Source organism: Seriola lalandi, unplaced genomic scaffold (assembly GCF_002814215.2).
Source record: "Seriola lalandi dorsalis isolate HSWRI2012SDOR001 ecotype SW California unplaced genomic scaffold, Sedor1 jcf7180002054892, whole genome shotgun sequence".
In the NCBI taxonomy this organism is placed as follows: Eukaryota; Metazoa; Chordata; class Actinopteri; order Carangiformes; family Carangidae; genus Seriola; species Seriola lalandi.
Genome location: NW_019525444.1, coordinates 512,785 through 529,134, shown reverse-complemented (window position 1 = coordinate 529,134; position 16,350 = coordinate 512,785). Strand labels below are relative to the sequence as shown.

The window sequence follows — 16,350 nt, the reverse complement described above, 5'->3', positions numbered from 1 at the left end:
TCAATAAGTGATTATTGATCATCTGAGATGTTGCTTTGAAAGTCATGCATGTATGACAAATTGAAAAAGTGAACTACAAGTACAATTGATTATATGTATTCTGATTTCATGCAGCTTCTTGAAACTGAAGAAGCAGCAGCTGTGGACAGAGGGAGCCTTCCAATTTTGATTTAATGGGGACATGGGCACATTTATTTCCATGCATTGATGTTCAAACAAATGCCTTTGTTCCCTGGCCATGATGGTCCAAATGTTGAGTTACTGGTCACAGGGAATGCACTTAGTTATATATTGAAAACCGTTATAAGTGGAAATATTATGGGCACACAATTCAGCATAGATATAGTAATCTGTGCTGTGAAGTATATCTGGTAGGTCTGGTTTTAGCCAAACAACTATACCGGGCCCAATTACAGAATAACTCTTGAGTATAAAGCACTTAATGTTGATTGTACATCATGTACACAAAGGTCAGAGGTGTGTACATGCGACTTCCCGAAACACGTTCCTCACAGAGAAACGGCAGAATGAGCCAATCAGAGACTTCGTTTCATCGCAGGTACCCGGATGTACCCGTGGGGCAATTAGCTACGTCATTGTTCACCGCCGGACACCCGCTGGAAATAAGGAATGGATTTACAACCGCTATTAACGTATTCGTAACATATTCCAGGTGAGTGTGATGTTGCTTATACGATCGAGTGACAGTTTTACTCTGCAGCCGTAATAATTTGGTGGGCCTAAGCCTCAGTGAATTGTTGTAATATCCTTACACCGGTTCTCTGTCATGTCGGAGAGAGCAGCGCGATGAGTGCACACAGCCACCGGTGTCGAGCCCCTCCTTTCTCAGCTAGCTAGATGCCCTGTTACCCAGGCCTACACATCTTAAATCTAAATTATTTGGAAGCGGAAGCAGAAAACTGCTCACAGACATTTACAGTAAATGGCTATGTTATTCTCCGCCATGTCGGAGAGCGCCCATCGTGCCGAGCTAGCTAGCAGCGTTAGCATCAATATTAACGCACGAGCGCCGCCGCACGTAATGTTAGCTGCGTTCGGTGGCTATGTGTTACGTTCACCGTTTCCATGGTGTTGGTGGCTTCTCGAGCCGCCTGCTCCTTATCAGTCACTCTGTTCCATACTTCGACGAGGAAGGGAGGCTTTTAGTCGGTGCTCTGTCTCCCATGAGGGCTAATAAAGCCTTAATTCGTGTTTTACTGAAGTTACGCGGCGCTGCGTGTTAAAGGCCTAGCAGCCGTCTGTTAGCCAATGTGTGCCTGTCTGCCGGAGCAGGTGGGAGGGAACAGCTGCTGTTTTAAACGTGCTTCCGACCAGGACATTTCCTCGGTGGCGTTTTTAAACCAATAACAATGACTTCGTAAGTTTTGCTAACTCAGTTCCAGCTTAGGTCTCGTATGTCGATCGGTTTGAACATATTCAAATAGAAATGAATGCCTTCCTAGTGTTTCTGACGTTTGTTGTGTAGCGAAAAGAAACATTGCTAGGTGTCCATAAATGGCTGTCACTGACGTCTAAGTACATTAGTTTTTCGATACAAAGAGAGGCTGCAAGATAAATGTACTATTGTTAATCCATAGCTTTAGTTAATAGATACGTTTAAGTGTGATCAGTCAGTTAAGGCTTTTCTCCAACACTAAGTCATTGTGGTCATAATCATAATATACAATTCTAGGTGTAAAAACAACATGCAACAAGAATTCAGGGCTGAGAGATTTAGCTATTTCTAACTGCTTCTATTGTGATTGGTTACTTTGTTATACAAATAATCTACTGTTTAAAAAATTGATCCAAAAATTATTAGAGTTAGTATTGTAATCTTGACTGTGTTTTACTAAGTACTAGATAAGAGTGAAAATAGATAATTCAGATATTACAGTGTGTTTGACGACAGTTACTGATAATTTTTGATAAATAGTGATATGTTAGCTATGCAATATAGTGGTCATAATTTTAATGCAATGTAATTTAATTTAGTGAAGGGCAAAATGTGTATAATCTACCACCCATTTCACTTGTGTAGAACAAGCCAACAAGTTAAGAAAACTATGTCCCTTTAAATACATCCTTTTAAGAAGAAGATATTTGAGTTGTGTCACAATAAACCACACACAGATCTACATCTAAAGCGACATGAATGAAAAACAAAAAACCTTGGAATTTATCTGTATTTCCTGCAGCTCCTAAAGTTGTACACCTCTGTGTTTCTGCCCCTCACACAGCAATGAACAATGACCATAGTTGACAGATCTTCAGAAAAATCTGACCACGAGTCAGTCGGGTGTAAGCGATCCCCCTTCACCAGTGGAGACGTGGGGATGGACGGCAGCTGTTCCAGCAGCTGGGCAGTGGGCCCCACAATGCCCAGTGACTCTCCGAGGCTGAAGGCTCCAGGAGGCTGCCTGGGCCCCACGCCTGGAGCTGCCGTCTACAACAGTACCCCCTCCCCTGTGGACCGACCCAAGGAGCAAGGTAAGAGCAAGCAGAAATTATGTCAATAGTCAATGTTTCACCACCCATATTGGGAATGCTGATGTACACCTGTTGTGTTGCAAATGCTGGTACAAAACATGTATTAAGTTGTTTTCACAAAAAAGACCATGTTTCTGATTTCCATTTTCTTTTGCTGAATTAGATATAGTGCTTTAAGTGAGTTAAATTTTATACACAAGTAATAATAATAATAATACATTTTAATTGGCAGCGCCTTTCACAGCACTCAAGGACACTTTACAGAAGATTAAAAACACAATAAAAATAATAAAAACAACAGACAGTTAAAAAGAAAACAATGAAATTACGGCGAATATGCAGATTGAAACAGATGAGTTTTGAGTCTTGATTTGAACTGGGGTAAAGAAACAATGTTACGGATGTTTGGTGGGAATGCAAAGCTAAACTAATGAAGCTAAAGTTTCAGCTACTGTTTCTGTATGAGAGTGTGACACAACTGGTTTTGTGGGTGTTGTGTTGCTGCTTCTACTCTACTTTCATTCATCCAGTTACATAACTAAGCCAGTTTTGAAGTGGGAGCATGATCAATCATTTGAGCTTGTGACGCAATAGGTGTTTGGATATAAAGAGCAGCAGCCTTACTTGTTTTGCAGAAACAAAAGAGAAAGCTATTTGTGTCTTGTTTTTTTTCCTTCTTCAGCTTGTTTTTACTAAGTAGTCAGAATCACATTATACAACTGATTAGATTGATAGGTATGACTGTAAGGTACTGATGTTCATTTACCATATGTCTGTATGTACTTACATTAACAGTGTAGCATATATACAGATACTTGTTGATTTCCTGGATCTGGCAAATACATTGAATCTAATTTTAGTGTTGCCTCTGTTTGTCCAAGTGATAAGCGGTGGTGACGGCATCGACTTGCCCCAGAAGGTCCTCTTCCCTCCAGAGCGGCTCAACCTGAAGTGGACCCAGGTTCACCGCATTGGTGCAGGTCTGCAGAACATGGGGAACACCTGCTTCCTCAACTCAGCCCTGCAGTGTCTCACCTACACCCCTCCGTTCACCAACTACATGCTGACACGGGAGCACTCTAAAACATGTAAGCTAGTGCTAAGTGTTTTGATGGTGCATCTTTGCACTAAAGTTCTTGTGTAATTGTACAATCATGAAATTGAAAAGTATCTATGAGCGTCTTTCTTGCCTGAATCATGTCTTACTCATTAGTGTTGTTGTCCATCTTTCCCTGCCACAGGTCATGAGCCGGGGTTCTGTATGATGTGTACCATGCAAAACCACATCATTCAGGTTTTTGCCAACTCTGGGAATGTCATTAAGCCCATTGGTGTGATCAATGAGCTCAAAAGTAAGTGACTGCCTGTAAAACTAGAACATTGAAGTTGTGCCCTTTTACAAAATATTTACCTAAAACGAATGACAGGAGGCGCTGTGTGGCTGTTTACCTTTTCATTTTGGAGGGAAATCTTCTGGTGAAAGTTAGGAGTTACAAATCTGCTGTTAAAATCATTGGTGGTATTTACCAAGCTTGCATGTCTTCCGCTTTGCTTTTTTTTCCCCCCACAGGGATAGCAAAGCACTTCCGCTATGGAAGCCAAGAGGATGCCCATGAGTTCCTGCGGTACACAGTTGATGCTATGCAAAAGTCCTGCTTACCTGGAACCAAGTAAGTTTCCTCCTATGCTGTTTATGGAGTAAGAAATGGATAACTCGCAACCACATGTTTACTCTGAAAGGTTGACAAAAATGTTCTAAATCATTAGATGGTTACTTATTCAACTTTAATATAGGTCATGAATTGAAGTAAGTTGCATAACATTAGAAGGAAACTTTAATTTATACATTTTGTTGGATCCATTGAACATTCTGCAGAGGCCATTGAGGATAGATGCTGCATAAAAAACTCCATGTAGATATAGGGAAGTATTTATTTTTACTGCTGAAGTATATCAAATCAGTGTACTGCCAAGTAAGTTATGTTCCCTTAGAAAGCCTACATGCATTTTTAACTGAAAATACAGCAGGGCATGTTTAATTGATACATTGCTGACCAATATGGTTCTCAGGGACTCTTAAAATTGATTTTTTGAACCTTGAGTATCAAGTCCATTATTTATTATTATTCTCTACTAACAGGTGGCCTCTTAACTAGTGACTCTTGCTCTAATTCCTCCCGTTCTCACTCCTGCTCTTTGGGCTGTAATATGTTGTAACTTGTCATTGCAAAAGTTACAACATATTACAACATATTACAGCCCTAATTTGTTGGTTTTTATCCTCATAATATTTATCTTTGTGACAGATTGGACAGGCAAACACAGGCAACCACTTTCATCCATCAAGTATTTGGCGGGTACCTAAGGTCCAGAGGTAAGTGATTAGTGTTGATTTGTTTCTTCTACTTGATGTCATGTTTTTATGTTTTACAACTTCTCTACACTAATAACACTGATTTGTCTTTTTCAGTTAAATGTTTAAACTGCAAAGCAGTCTCAGATACATTTGACCCTTTTCTGGATATTACTCTTGAAATTAAGGTAATTAACTTAAGTTCTCAATCACTGCAAATATGTAACAAATCAGTTCATTCAGATTTAATCACGGATCTTTAATAGTACCAGACCTCAAAATTGATTTTTCTCTCTATGCAGACGGCTCCCAGTGTCTCCAAAGCTCTGGAGCAGTTTGTTAAACCAGAGCAGCTGGATGGAGAAAACGCCTACAAATGCACCAAGTAAGTTGTTTAACTAACAAAATTAATTAAGCAAAGATGACAAGTGTTTTATTTGTTTGTTTGTTTATTTATGTATATGTCAATTTGCTGTCTAACCACTGAACATTTCTCCCCCTTAGGTGCAAAAAAATGGTCACAGCCTCAAAGAGATTTACCATCCACCGCAGCTCTAACGTTCTCACCCTCTCACTCAAACGCTTTGCAAACTTCAGTGGAGGCAAAATTACTAAGGTAGCCTGACACACACGGACTAACATGTTCAGAGCCATAATATAACCATGGATGGCTTAGTGAATATTTGATGGTGATTTGATATTAATCAGCTGTTTTATGGTCAATAGGATGTGAAATATCCAGAGTACCTGGACCTGCGGCCTTTCATGTCTCAGTCCCAGGGAGAGTCCCAGGTCTACGGGCTGTACGCTGTACTGGTCCACTCTGGATTCAGCTGTCATGCTGGACACTATTTCTGCTATATTAAGGTACTGGCACTGCTACGGATCACTGTTCTAATCTATCAGGACACTGTTGTTGCCAAGTGCACATGCACACATTTATCACTACGACACTCCATCAACAGCTCATTTTTATCAGAGTTGAATGCAGAGTTGATACAAAAGCGTTGTCAGACTGAGGTCTGAACTGAGAAATTACAGAGAAAATTTTTTTTTTCCCATGTTCTTGTTTTAGATCATACAAAAACATGGAAAAGTATATAACATTACTCTATAATATGTTTGACCACATGTTAATATGGTGATATTTATACTCGGCAGTCAAAATCTCTCAATTTTATTATATCGAACAATTCAAATTCAGAAACTGAAAAAAGTACAAATTTGAAATGTACCACAGATGAATCTATTGTGTCAAACCTGCCACCTCTCTGTTGTGTCTCACAGGCGAGCAACGGTCAGTGGTATCAAATGAACGACTCCTCTGTGTCTGTCAGTGACATCAGGTCTGTTCTCAACCAGCAGGCATATGTCCTTTTCTACATCAAGTGAGTAAACCATAATCGTTTTTAGAATTAAACAGAAATGTAATCAAAGTATTCATATTGTGTGGTTCTCCGCTCACACTCAGAATATGCTGTATATTATATTTAATGTTGTTTTAAACTGTGCCTAATACTGAGATTTCAACTCTGGTTACACACCAGCACAACTTGTTTTTCTTCTTTCTTCTTTGTTTCCTGTTTCCCCTTGCTAATGTCCCTTCCTTTGGTGCCATCAGATCCAATGATGTGAAAAAAACAGGGGACTACGGTCACATGAGCCATAACCCGGGAATCCCTGGTCAGTCGTCTCCGCGACCTGTGGTGATACCACGCATCAACACCACCGTCCACCACAACAACATCGGCTTCATAGGTCCCCAGCTGCCCCCACACATGACTAAGGTACTGCAGACATGCTTTCATCATATGCTTGTGATTAAGCATATTTTAATGTTGTTTATTTAATTATGTAGCCAGTGTTAAACCTAGACACTCAAAACATTTTCTTGTGTCCTTGTTGTCTCCTCAGAGCGCTCTCCACGTCAATGGGAATGGATCTCTGAGGGACTATCCCACAAGCTCGAAGCCTAGCACCAGCAGCAGTGTTGTGGGAAAACCTAGCCATGGACTGGCCTCTTCCTCCTCCATCTCCCACTCGATCAGCCGGCCCACAATGATCCCAGATCACGACAAACGCCAGAAGCTTTCATTCTTTATTGGACAAGGCAAACAGAACCGCCCATCCTCCTCCTCCTCCTCTTCCTCCTCCTCCTCATCCTCTTACAGCCAGCCGTCCTCTGCCAGCAGCAGCAGCTCCTCCTCCTCCAGCTCTTTATCCTCTTCACAATCTACCTCAGACATCCACTCAGACGTTCGCTTTGTTCCTCGTCAGCTTAACCATGTTAACGGCACGTCTTGCAGTAACGGGGATCACCATACTGGAGGTAATGGAGCATCGTTCCTGGTGCCGTACGGCCAAGAGTCGTCAGAGGAATCAGACCAGGAGAACTGTGGCGCTCTGGATAACGGCTGTTTAGCCAAGTCGCATCTTAATGGAAATAACACAACAGGAGATGTCTTTGATAATTCTCCTCAAGCTACAAATGGAGAGTCAGGAGTGCACCATAATGGTAACGGATTAAATGGATCAACCTACGGCGTCTCTAAATCAGGCCAAAACGGGCACCATTATGGACAACACAAAATCAATGGACACAAAATCTCTGAGAAGGTAAATTACATGCTTTGTGTTTTTGCTATCTCTTTAATATAAAATCTTTATGATATGTAGATTTTTTTGTTGTTGCAAAAAATAGTAGTTTTAAATGAATAATGATGTAATGTTTGTGCCCTTCAGATCTCTGGCAGTAATCTTGGAAGTGTTTCCTCTGTCGCTCCCATTGCTACTAATGGAGTAGATGGTGACCATGGTGAACCAAGGTACGGAGGCATTCTGACAATGAGAAGGACGAAAAGTTGATGCTGTGTCAACAAGAAATCTCTAAGGAGTAGTTACAGGAATAACTATTGCTTCAGTTGGTCGCATTGAAATCTGAATTGTTTTTCTCATAACACCCTAAAAGTTTGGCGGAAAGCATTATTTATGTGCTTTTCTGTTTTGTTTTTCCAGCAAAGAGGTTTATAATTCAGCCTCATCCCACCAGGCCAGTTCTTCTCAGAGCGTCCATCCGGCTGCCAGTGAAAGCCAGCACCTCTCCACTTCTCACACAAGGGCTAAAACTGTGTCTGAACCCCTGCTTCAGCATACAGCATCTTCCGCTGTCAGCACGCCACCTTCATCTACTGCTACAAAGACCCATTCTGTCGGATCTAGTGAATCTGCTTCCGCTTCTGCACATCATGGCAACCCTGCGGCCTTATCCACCCCGCCAGACTGCTCCCAAAGCACCAGTGGGGCGCCTGCTGCTCCACAGAAGGTTAGCGTAAGTGGGGCTGAAGCCAAGGATCTACCACAGACCAATGGACCGTCAGCAGGGAATGAAGGACGTACAGATGCTAAGGAGCAGCACCCGTACAAGCCCAGCTCTAAAGGGAATGAAAGACAACCTTCCCGAGACAGGGAGAGAGACAGACTGCACTCTGACTGGAGCAGAGACAGAGAAAGACACTACAGGGACAGGAGTCAGGAGCGAGAAAGTGACAGTGATCGTCATCGATACAGGCGGGACTACCGAGATCACCGCCACCATCATCGCTCGTACAGGGATCGTTTGCCTCCCCATGATCGATACTACAGGGACTGGGACTCTGAGCGTCGCTATGAGCGGACTGTCCACCACCCCAGGGAGCGCGATCGCGACAGGTGCTCTCACCATTACCACCACTACCACCACCACAGATCCAGAGAGGACTGGGACTCTGAGCGGAGGGGACACGGCTATTCATACCGCGAGGACTCTCACAGTCGCTGGAGGTGGCAGCAGGAGAGTCGAGAATCCCGGGTGACAAAGGACAAGAGCAACGGCAGGGAGAGGAACTATTACCCTTCAAAAGAGGAGACTTCCTTGCCGGACACAATGCCAGAAACATCCTCAAAGTCCAAGGACTCGCCCCCTCGGGCTCCTCTCTCCACGTCTAGATCAGCTCCAAACAGGGAGGATCAAAATCACAAAAGGACTGTTGATAATCCGGGCAAGGAGAGAGACGACAGCTCTGAGGCCTGTCACTCTAAAAAACACAAAAAGAGCAAGAAAAAGAAGAAGTCAAAGGATAAAGACAGACACCGTGAGAGCGGGTGAGTGATGCAATTGATAATCAATAGTTTTATACCTTTTTACAGCAGCAATAGTGGAAAAAATGTTAACCATTCTCTGGTGTCAGCTTCTCAAAAGTAAAGTCTGCTGCTTTATAACTGTAGCCTGTAATGTTTGGACATTTGAAGACGTTTCCTCGTTGATTTAGATTTTTTATTTTGATATTTAGTATCTCTTAGTAACAGAGTTTTAGACTTACATAATTTGTTGTGATGATTACGATGCCTGATATCTTAGTTAGTTTAGATTTAAATCGTGGATTAAGAATAATCATTGTGTGTCTTCTGTCTCCCCCCTAGTAGTTCTGACATGGATTCAGACAGAGCCGCTGAAATGAAAAAGAAAAAGAAGAAAAGCAGGAGGCAGCGGGACAGTGATGCGGAGCAGCACAGTCCAGGAGCCACTCAGAGCCACAAGAACAGAAGCAGTGAGGAGAGGGAAAGCCGCAAGCGACGTCACCATGACAGCAAGGACGCTAAACATGACAACGGTTTTTCACCGGAAAAACGCCGGCGCACAGACTACACTGATGGCAGCAGTGACCATCTACCCCCCTCTCATCACACCTCACCCACTAACGGTTCATCTCACCGCCATCTCAATGGATACACAGGTATTTAGAGATTTTTCACATTCAGAGTCATCCCCAAAAACCCCCATAATGCTGAGTTAAATGCTGCTGTGTAGCTTGTCAGTTTGAAGTGTTGATCCTGTTTTGTAGGAAACGGTTACAGCCGAACCAATGGCGACTCCCACGGATTCTCCAGTGGCCTGAAACATTGACTCAGTGAGTGGGCGTCTTTTTTAATGATCATCGCAGCATGCTCTAGTGCTGTCGGTGCTAACAAACAGGAGGAACTTATATAGGCACAAATGTTGGGACTCATGGCTCTGCAAACAAATTGTATGAAATACTCTTCCATGTCATTTCAGACACATCAACACCATTTTAACAACAGCAGAGGAATGACATCAACAACTTTTTGACATGGTGCTTCTTCATTGGGAATATATTGTATTTTTACCACAACTAAAGTGTTTTAAAATGTTCAGAAATCTTTTTTTAAGGCATTGATTTATTTGCCGCAATTCTCCTAACTATGGTTAAAAAGGCAAAACTATCACCTTGTTGAACATTTATGATGAAAAATAGTAATATATACTTGTATGAACACAAACAAAGCCTGGAGCTTAAACATCTCAGCTGCTGCTCAGTGGAACTCAGGACTTGAAAACTTGTTAACATCCATCACAGATATCCACATGCTTCAATAAAGAATGAAACTAAAGGGAAACTGCCTAAGAGAACTGTAAGGCATCATGTTGACTGCAAGTTTAAGATGTCACCATATCGGCAGAGCTGCAAAATGTTTTGCTTTTCTTTTTTTTGTTTTGTTTTTTTGGCTATTTTTCTTTTTCTTCGATCCCACTGGGAGCAGACAAACTGAAGGAGGGAGATATTCTTGAATGAGGCAGACCAGTGCAGTGGCGGGAACAAGGCTTCGCTGACTGACCTCCACTCTAACCCTGGACAGACTTGAGGACATTTCCCAGTTTTTTTTTTCCTGATTTGTTTTCATTTTGCTCTGAAGCCTAAGATTCACTCGCTGTAATTTTTAAACTTTTTCACAAGATGAGGATTTTTCTCTAGATCCTGGCTCGCTCTCTCTCCTCACACATTATTTTTCTTTTTAAATGTTCAAAAAGAAAAGCATCAAAAATTTGTTATCATGGCTGTGGACCATTTGTGTTTGCTTTTTAATGAAAAATACAGTTTGTGTCTTCTAGCATCATAAAAAAAATACTGTGAATTTAATTTTGAACTGTACTATCAGTTATTTTTATACATAAAAATCCTGTATCAGGATTATCAGTAGATGTTATGTTGTTTTGCTCTGTTTTTAGAAAAACTTTGTTAATTTTGACCATATTCTTTGGACAAAAGACAATAATGAGTATGGTTAAGCTTTTGTTTTTTTGTTTTGTTTTTTTTTTTTCAATTTTAGACAGACGTTGAAAAACTGCTGTTATACCTTTTAGTTTAGCATGTCAGAATTTATACATTGTATAAGGTAAAAGCCTTAAAATACATTTGTTAATGGCAGAAATTGTAATTTGTTCTTGGTCTTTGACGTTGTTTACAAGTGGCATTGAAATGAATGAAAAATTCTGATTGAGACAAATGACGAGTTGCCAGGGGCTTTTGAAAAAGCTCCTGTCTGCCTTTATATTATATAGAATAGATTGATTGTATGTGTTGAACGAACTTTCACTACGGTAAAATTATGATGTAGATACGGTCAGGGAGGGTGTAAGCTGGTGGCACTCGTCTCTATTCAGGTTTTGTTAAATACACACACTTTTCTAGCGGTCAGGGTCAGCGAGGCGGCTCAGCTCACTATCATTTATTCACAACACTGTTTCCATGTTTGAAATAACCAAAGACCTGGTAAGTTTTGGCGAGTCGAGCTCCTCTTACTGAATTCACACAAAAGTTGTTCTCTGATCAGCATGTATTTTTATTCAAAGTCTTCATCAAAGTATTCAGGAGCAGTTTTCCCAAACCAACATCAAACCAGGTTTAAACCTAAAAGCTGCACCACCTGTGGGTTGGTTTGATCAAGTCTAGGGGGGAAAAAAACAGTCCTCAGATTCCAGTCAGTGTTCACATGATTGAAGTTCACTTGTTCAAGGGCATTTTAAAACCCACTTACATCCTATGCTCTCCCAGCATACTGAGTTCTTCTTTCATATAACATCATGTATCATCTGATCCTTAGTAATAACACAGTGTGAGGAGGTTTCACTGCTCTGCACAAGGTCCCTCTTCCACTATTGTAAACTGTTAGCTGTTGAACTAAAAATGTGAACGGGTATAGGCTATGGCCATTATGATTTACATGCTACATAAACACAACAAAGAAGAAAAAGAAAACAGTATGTACATTATATACTTTACATGCATAATGTAAGTCGGGGGCTGCCTCTTTTGTTAAACAATAAGAAAATAAATACAAAAGAAATGAACTTGATCACAGAGGTGGATCTTCAATACATAACCGTACAGAATTAATATATGATGCATTTTAGCTTCTTCAAACTGTGGCCACTTACAAGGGTCAATCCACTGAATATATGTTCAGTGTTATTCCCCAAACTGTTTACTTCTGTGTTTTCAAAGAGGAAATACGGGGGTGCACTGTAAATGTAAAAAGAATATGAGCCTAAGTTTGATTTTCTTGAATAAATCAGTGTTTGCATATACAGATACAGTCACTTGAGGGCTAACAATCAGACCAGCTGATTTAAAAGCTTGAGGCTTTCTGTAGTTAGAGGATATTATAAAACATGGTTGGTGTTGGCAAGGACATGTGAGGTGAAGATAAAATGTTGACTGGCATCTGGGAGTCTCGCTGGCAGAGAGCAGATAACCAACCAGATGAGCCGCTCTGGATGAAAGGAATGACATATGACCAGGGAGGTTCAGGTTTCAAATCCTCACTATCTCTTTGTAGTGCAGTAGATGTATTTCCTTACAGGTCCAGCAGAGGGCAATATCGCCACAGCCACATTATGTAGAAATGTCCTATGATTCCAGTCATGGCTGTTCTGCCAGTCCTCATCCTGTTGTCCAATAACATCCAGTTAGGTAAAGATTTTGCAGTTCCTTCTACACCGTGTCACCTCAGTGTACAAGTCCGCACCAGAAGAAATAGAAACCTTTCATTCACATCAGTCTTCGATTGAGGTGCAGACCGTCTTCAGGTGGAAATAAACCATTCAGTCTGAAAAACTGTGTCTGCTCCTTGTCCTCCAGCCCTGAAATAGCAATCAGGAGTCCTTCATAACCCCTGTAACACACGTCATACGCATACATACACACAAAAACACACACACACACACACACAAGGACTCTGCTGGTCACAGAAACAGTGGTGATAAAGATGGGGCGATCATCATTTCTTATTCGCTATCCTCCGCTTCCTGGTGGCCAGCATGTCGTAGAAAGGATCCCTGCTGATGCTCGCTCTGTGGAGAGACGACACGAAGGAGAACGTCACTGATCAGCTGTTTTCAACTGACCACATCAATTCTACACACTCTTTAGTCTCCCACTGATTTTAAGAATGACTGTGGTTTTGTTTGTGGGACTGATATGTCAAAGAAAGTCACACCTAATGCAGAGCTTACAGAAAACAACATTAAAACATGATCAGTTTGTGATGTTTAGAGCGATCTGGAACTATTTTGGGATGAGATTCAGTAATTTCTCTGTGTACTAACCTGACCTTAATCTGTCTTGTCACTATCAGTCAGTGCATCCTTCCCAAAACACATTATGTCTTGTGCCTGCATTGCATTCTGGTGGGTTTAAAAATTTGCTTTGATTCTGACTGATCAACATCAAAACATGATGTTTATGGTGATTTGTTACACCTCCAAAATGTGTTCTTTACTCAAACTCCACTTGCTGTGCTATAAATATCTCTATATCTCATAATTTATATTATCCACAGAAAAAAATACACAGTGAAGTGCAACCACACTTGATGAGCATGATGGTTTTTTGCCACTATTGGATAAGGTTTCCAATAGCTCCATGTAACTATGACTATTCTTGTTGCCTGCATATTTAGGGGGATTCAGTGTGTTTGTTAATGGAAAACTCTGATCACCACAAAACTCTTGTTTAAACAACACAAAGGTGGAAAACTAACAAACTAGTATTTTAGAGTGGATTTTCCTTTATTGTGGGGAAGGTAGGCAAAACAATCATGCATTTTATGATTAAAGCATGAAGGTTTCAGCATATAATTCTACATACCCTAAGGTTTTATTTCAGACTGGAGGCAATTTGTATCTGACCTCTGGTGACCTTGGGATGTCATTGACCTCAGCATTCTGAATTTATTTTCATTTCTCTAGTATAATCATGTATTTCTTTGCCAGGATTGCATAAAGTTGCTTTTTGCTGCTGTGGCGGTGTGTCATCATTTTTTTCTTAGAGCACCAATTTTGCAGCAGGACAGTAGATCCAACCATTTCCAGGTATTAAGTAAGGCATAAAATGTCATAGTATAGTAAGGCATAAAAAAGCAAAAAAACGTCATAGTATATAGTAAGGCATAAAAATGCGGAAAAAACGTCATAGTATAGTAAGGCATAAAAAAGCGAAAAAACGTCATAGTATAGTAAGGCATAAAAAAGCGAAAAAACGTCATAGTATAGTAAGGCAAAAAACGTGAAAAAACGACATAGTATAGTAAGGCATAAAAAAGCGAAAAAACGTCATAGTATAGTAAGGCATAAAAACGTGAAAAAACGACATAGTATAGTAAGGCATAAAAATGTCATAGTATAGTAAGGCAAAAAACGTCATAGTATAGTAAGGCATAAAAACTTGAAAAAACGACATAGTATAGTAAGGCATAAAAATGCGGAAAAAATGTCATAGTATAGTAAGGCAAAAAACGTCATAGTATAGTAAGGCATAAAAACATGAAAAAACGTCATAGTATAGTAAGGCATAAAAACGTCATAGTATAGTAAGGCATAAAAACGTCATAGTATAGTAAGGCTAAAAACGTCATAGTATAGTAAGGCATAAAAACGTCAAAAAACGACATAGTATAGTAAGGCATAAAAATGCGGAAAAACGACATAGTAAGGCAAAAAAACATGAAAAAACGTCACAGTATGGTAAGGCAAAAAACGTCATAGTATAGTAAGGCATAAAAACATGAAAAAACGTCATAGTATAGTAAGGCATAAAAACGTGAAAAAAAGACATAGTATAGTAAGGCATAAAAACGTGAAAAAACGACATAGTTTAGTAAGGCATAAAAACGTGAAAAAACGACATAGTATAGTAAGGCATAAAAATGCGGAAAAAACGTCATAGTATAGTAAGGCATAAAAACATGAAAAAACGTCATAGTATAGTAAAGCATAAAAATGCGGAAAAAACGTCATAGTATAGTAATGCAAAATACGTCATAGTATAGTAAGGCATAAAAATGCGGAAAAAATGTCATAGTATAGTAAGGCATAAAAACTTCAAAAAACGACATAGTATAGTAAGGCATAAAAATGCAAAAAAACATCATAGTATAGTAGGGCTAAAAACGTCATAGCATAGTAAGGCATAAAAATGCAAAAAAACATCATAGTATAGTAGGGCTAAAAACGTCATAGTATAGTAAGGCAAAAAACGTCATAGTATAGTAAGGCATAAAAACATGAAAAAACGTCATAGTATAGTAAGGCATAAAAACATGAAAAAACGTCATAGTATAGTAAGGCATAAAAACATGAAAAAACGTCATAGTATAGTAAGGCATAAAAACATGAAAAAACGTCATAGTATAGTAAGGCATAAAAACGTGAAAAAAAGACATAGTTTAGTAAGGCATAAAAACGTGAAAAAACGACATAGTATAGTAAGGCATAAAAATGCGGAAAAAACGTCACAGTACAGTAAGGCATAAAAATGCGGAAAAACGACATAGTATAGTAAGGCATAAAAATGCGGAAAAAACGTCATAGTATAGTAAGGCATAAAAACATGAAAAAACGTCATAGTATAGTAAAGCATAAAAATGCGGGAAAAACGTCATAGTATAGTAATGCAAAATACGTCATAGTATAGTAAGGCATAAAAATGAGGAAAAAATGTCATAGTATAGTAATGCAAAATACGTCATAGTATAGTAAGGCATAAAAATGCGGAAAAAATGTCATAGTATAGTAAGGCATAAAAACGTGAAAAAACGACATAGTATAGTAAGGCATAAAAACGTGAAAAAACGACATAGTATAGTAAGGCATAAAAACGTGAAAAAATGACATAGTATAGTAAGGCATAAAAACGTGAAAAAACGACATAGTACAGTAAGGCATAAAAATGCAAAAAAACATCATAGTATAGTAAGGCATAAAAACGTGAAAAAACGACATAGTATAGTAAGGCATAAAAACGTGAAAAAATGACATAGTATAGTAAGGCATAAAAATGTCAAAAAACGACAGTACAGTAAGGCATAAAAATGCAAAAAAACATCATAGTATAGTAGGGCTAAAAACGTCATAGTATAGTAAGGCATAAAAATGCAAAAAAAACATCATAGTATAGTAGGGCTAAAAACGTCATAGTATAGTAAGGCAAAAAACGTCATAGTATAGTAAGGCATAAAAACGTGAAAAAACGACATAGTGGGGTGTCGTGTAGCGTAGTGGTCTAAGCAGGCGCCCCATGTGTAGAGGCTACAGTCCTCGCTGCAGTTGGCCCCGGTTCGAATCCCGCATCGGACGGCCTTTCGCTGCATGTCATTCCCCCTCTCTGCCTCCC

The 16,350-nt window shown here is 39.8% G+C and overlaps 2 protein-coding genes across 4 annotated transcripts in view; one reads left to right on the top strand and one right to left on the bottom strand.

Moving 5' to 3' along the window:
• The first annotated feature begins 575 nt into the window (after positions 1–575).
• usp42 (ubiquitin specific peptidase 42) lies at positions 576–12,034 on the top strand. Of its 3 annotated transcripts, none has more exons than XM_023429269.2 (18): positions 576–673; positions 2,241–2,490; positions 3,372–3,578; positions 3,732–3,842; positions 4,061–4,160; positions 4,797–4,864; positions 4,961–5,031; positions 5,146–5,228; positions 5,348–5,459; positions 5,570–5,710; positions 6,131–6,231; positions 6,465–6,630; positions 6,758–7,459; positions 7,586–7,668; positions 7,859–8,983; positions 9,305–9,615; positions 9,724–9,789; positions 9,936–12,034. In XM_023429269.2, exons 2-17 carry the CDS (start codon positions 2,250–2,252, stop codon positions 9,783–9,785), a joined length of 3,684 nt encoding a protein of 1,227 aa, XP_023285037.1. In that variant the 5' UTR covers positions 576–673; positions 2,241–2,249; the 3' UTR covers positions 9,786–9,789; positions 9,936–12,034. The 3 variants fall into 3 exon arrangements, with proteins under 3 accessions (XP_023285037.1, XP_023285036.1, XP_087036241.1); XM_023429268.2 differs by having other exon boundaries at positions 9,302–9,615; XM_087180115.1 differs by lacking the exon at positions 576–673 and adding an exon at positions 1,039–1,378 and having other exon boundaries at positions 9,302–9,615.
• Positions 11,498–16,350, bottom strand: part of LOC111672010 (cytohesin-3-like) — a 35,625-nt gene continuing 30,772 nt past the window's right edge. Inside the window, exon 13 of the mRNA XM_023429270.2 lies at positions 11,498–13,031. Within this exon, the coding sequence (XP_023285038.1) occupies positions 12,959–13,031 (73 nt within the window). The 3' untranslated portion in view covers positions 11,498–12,958. The remainder of the gene's footprint in view (positions 13,032–16,350) is intronic.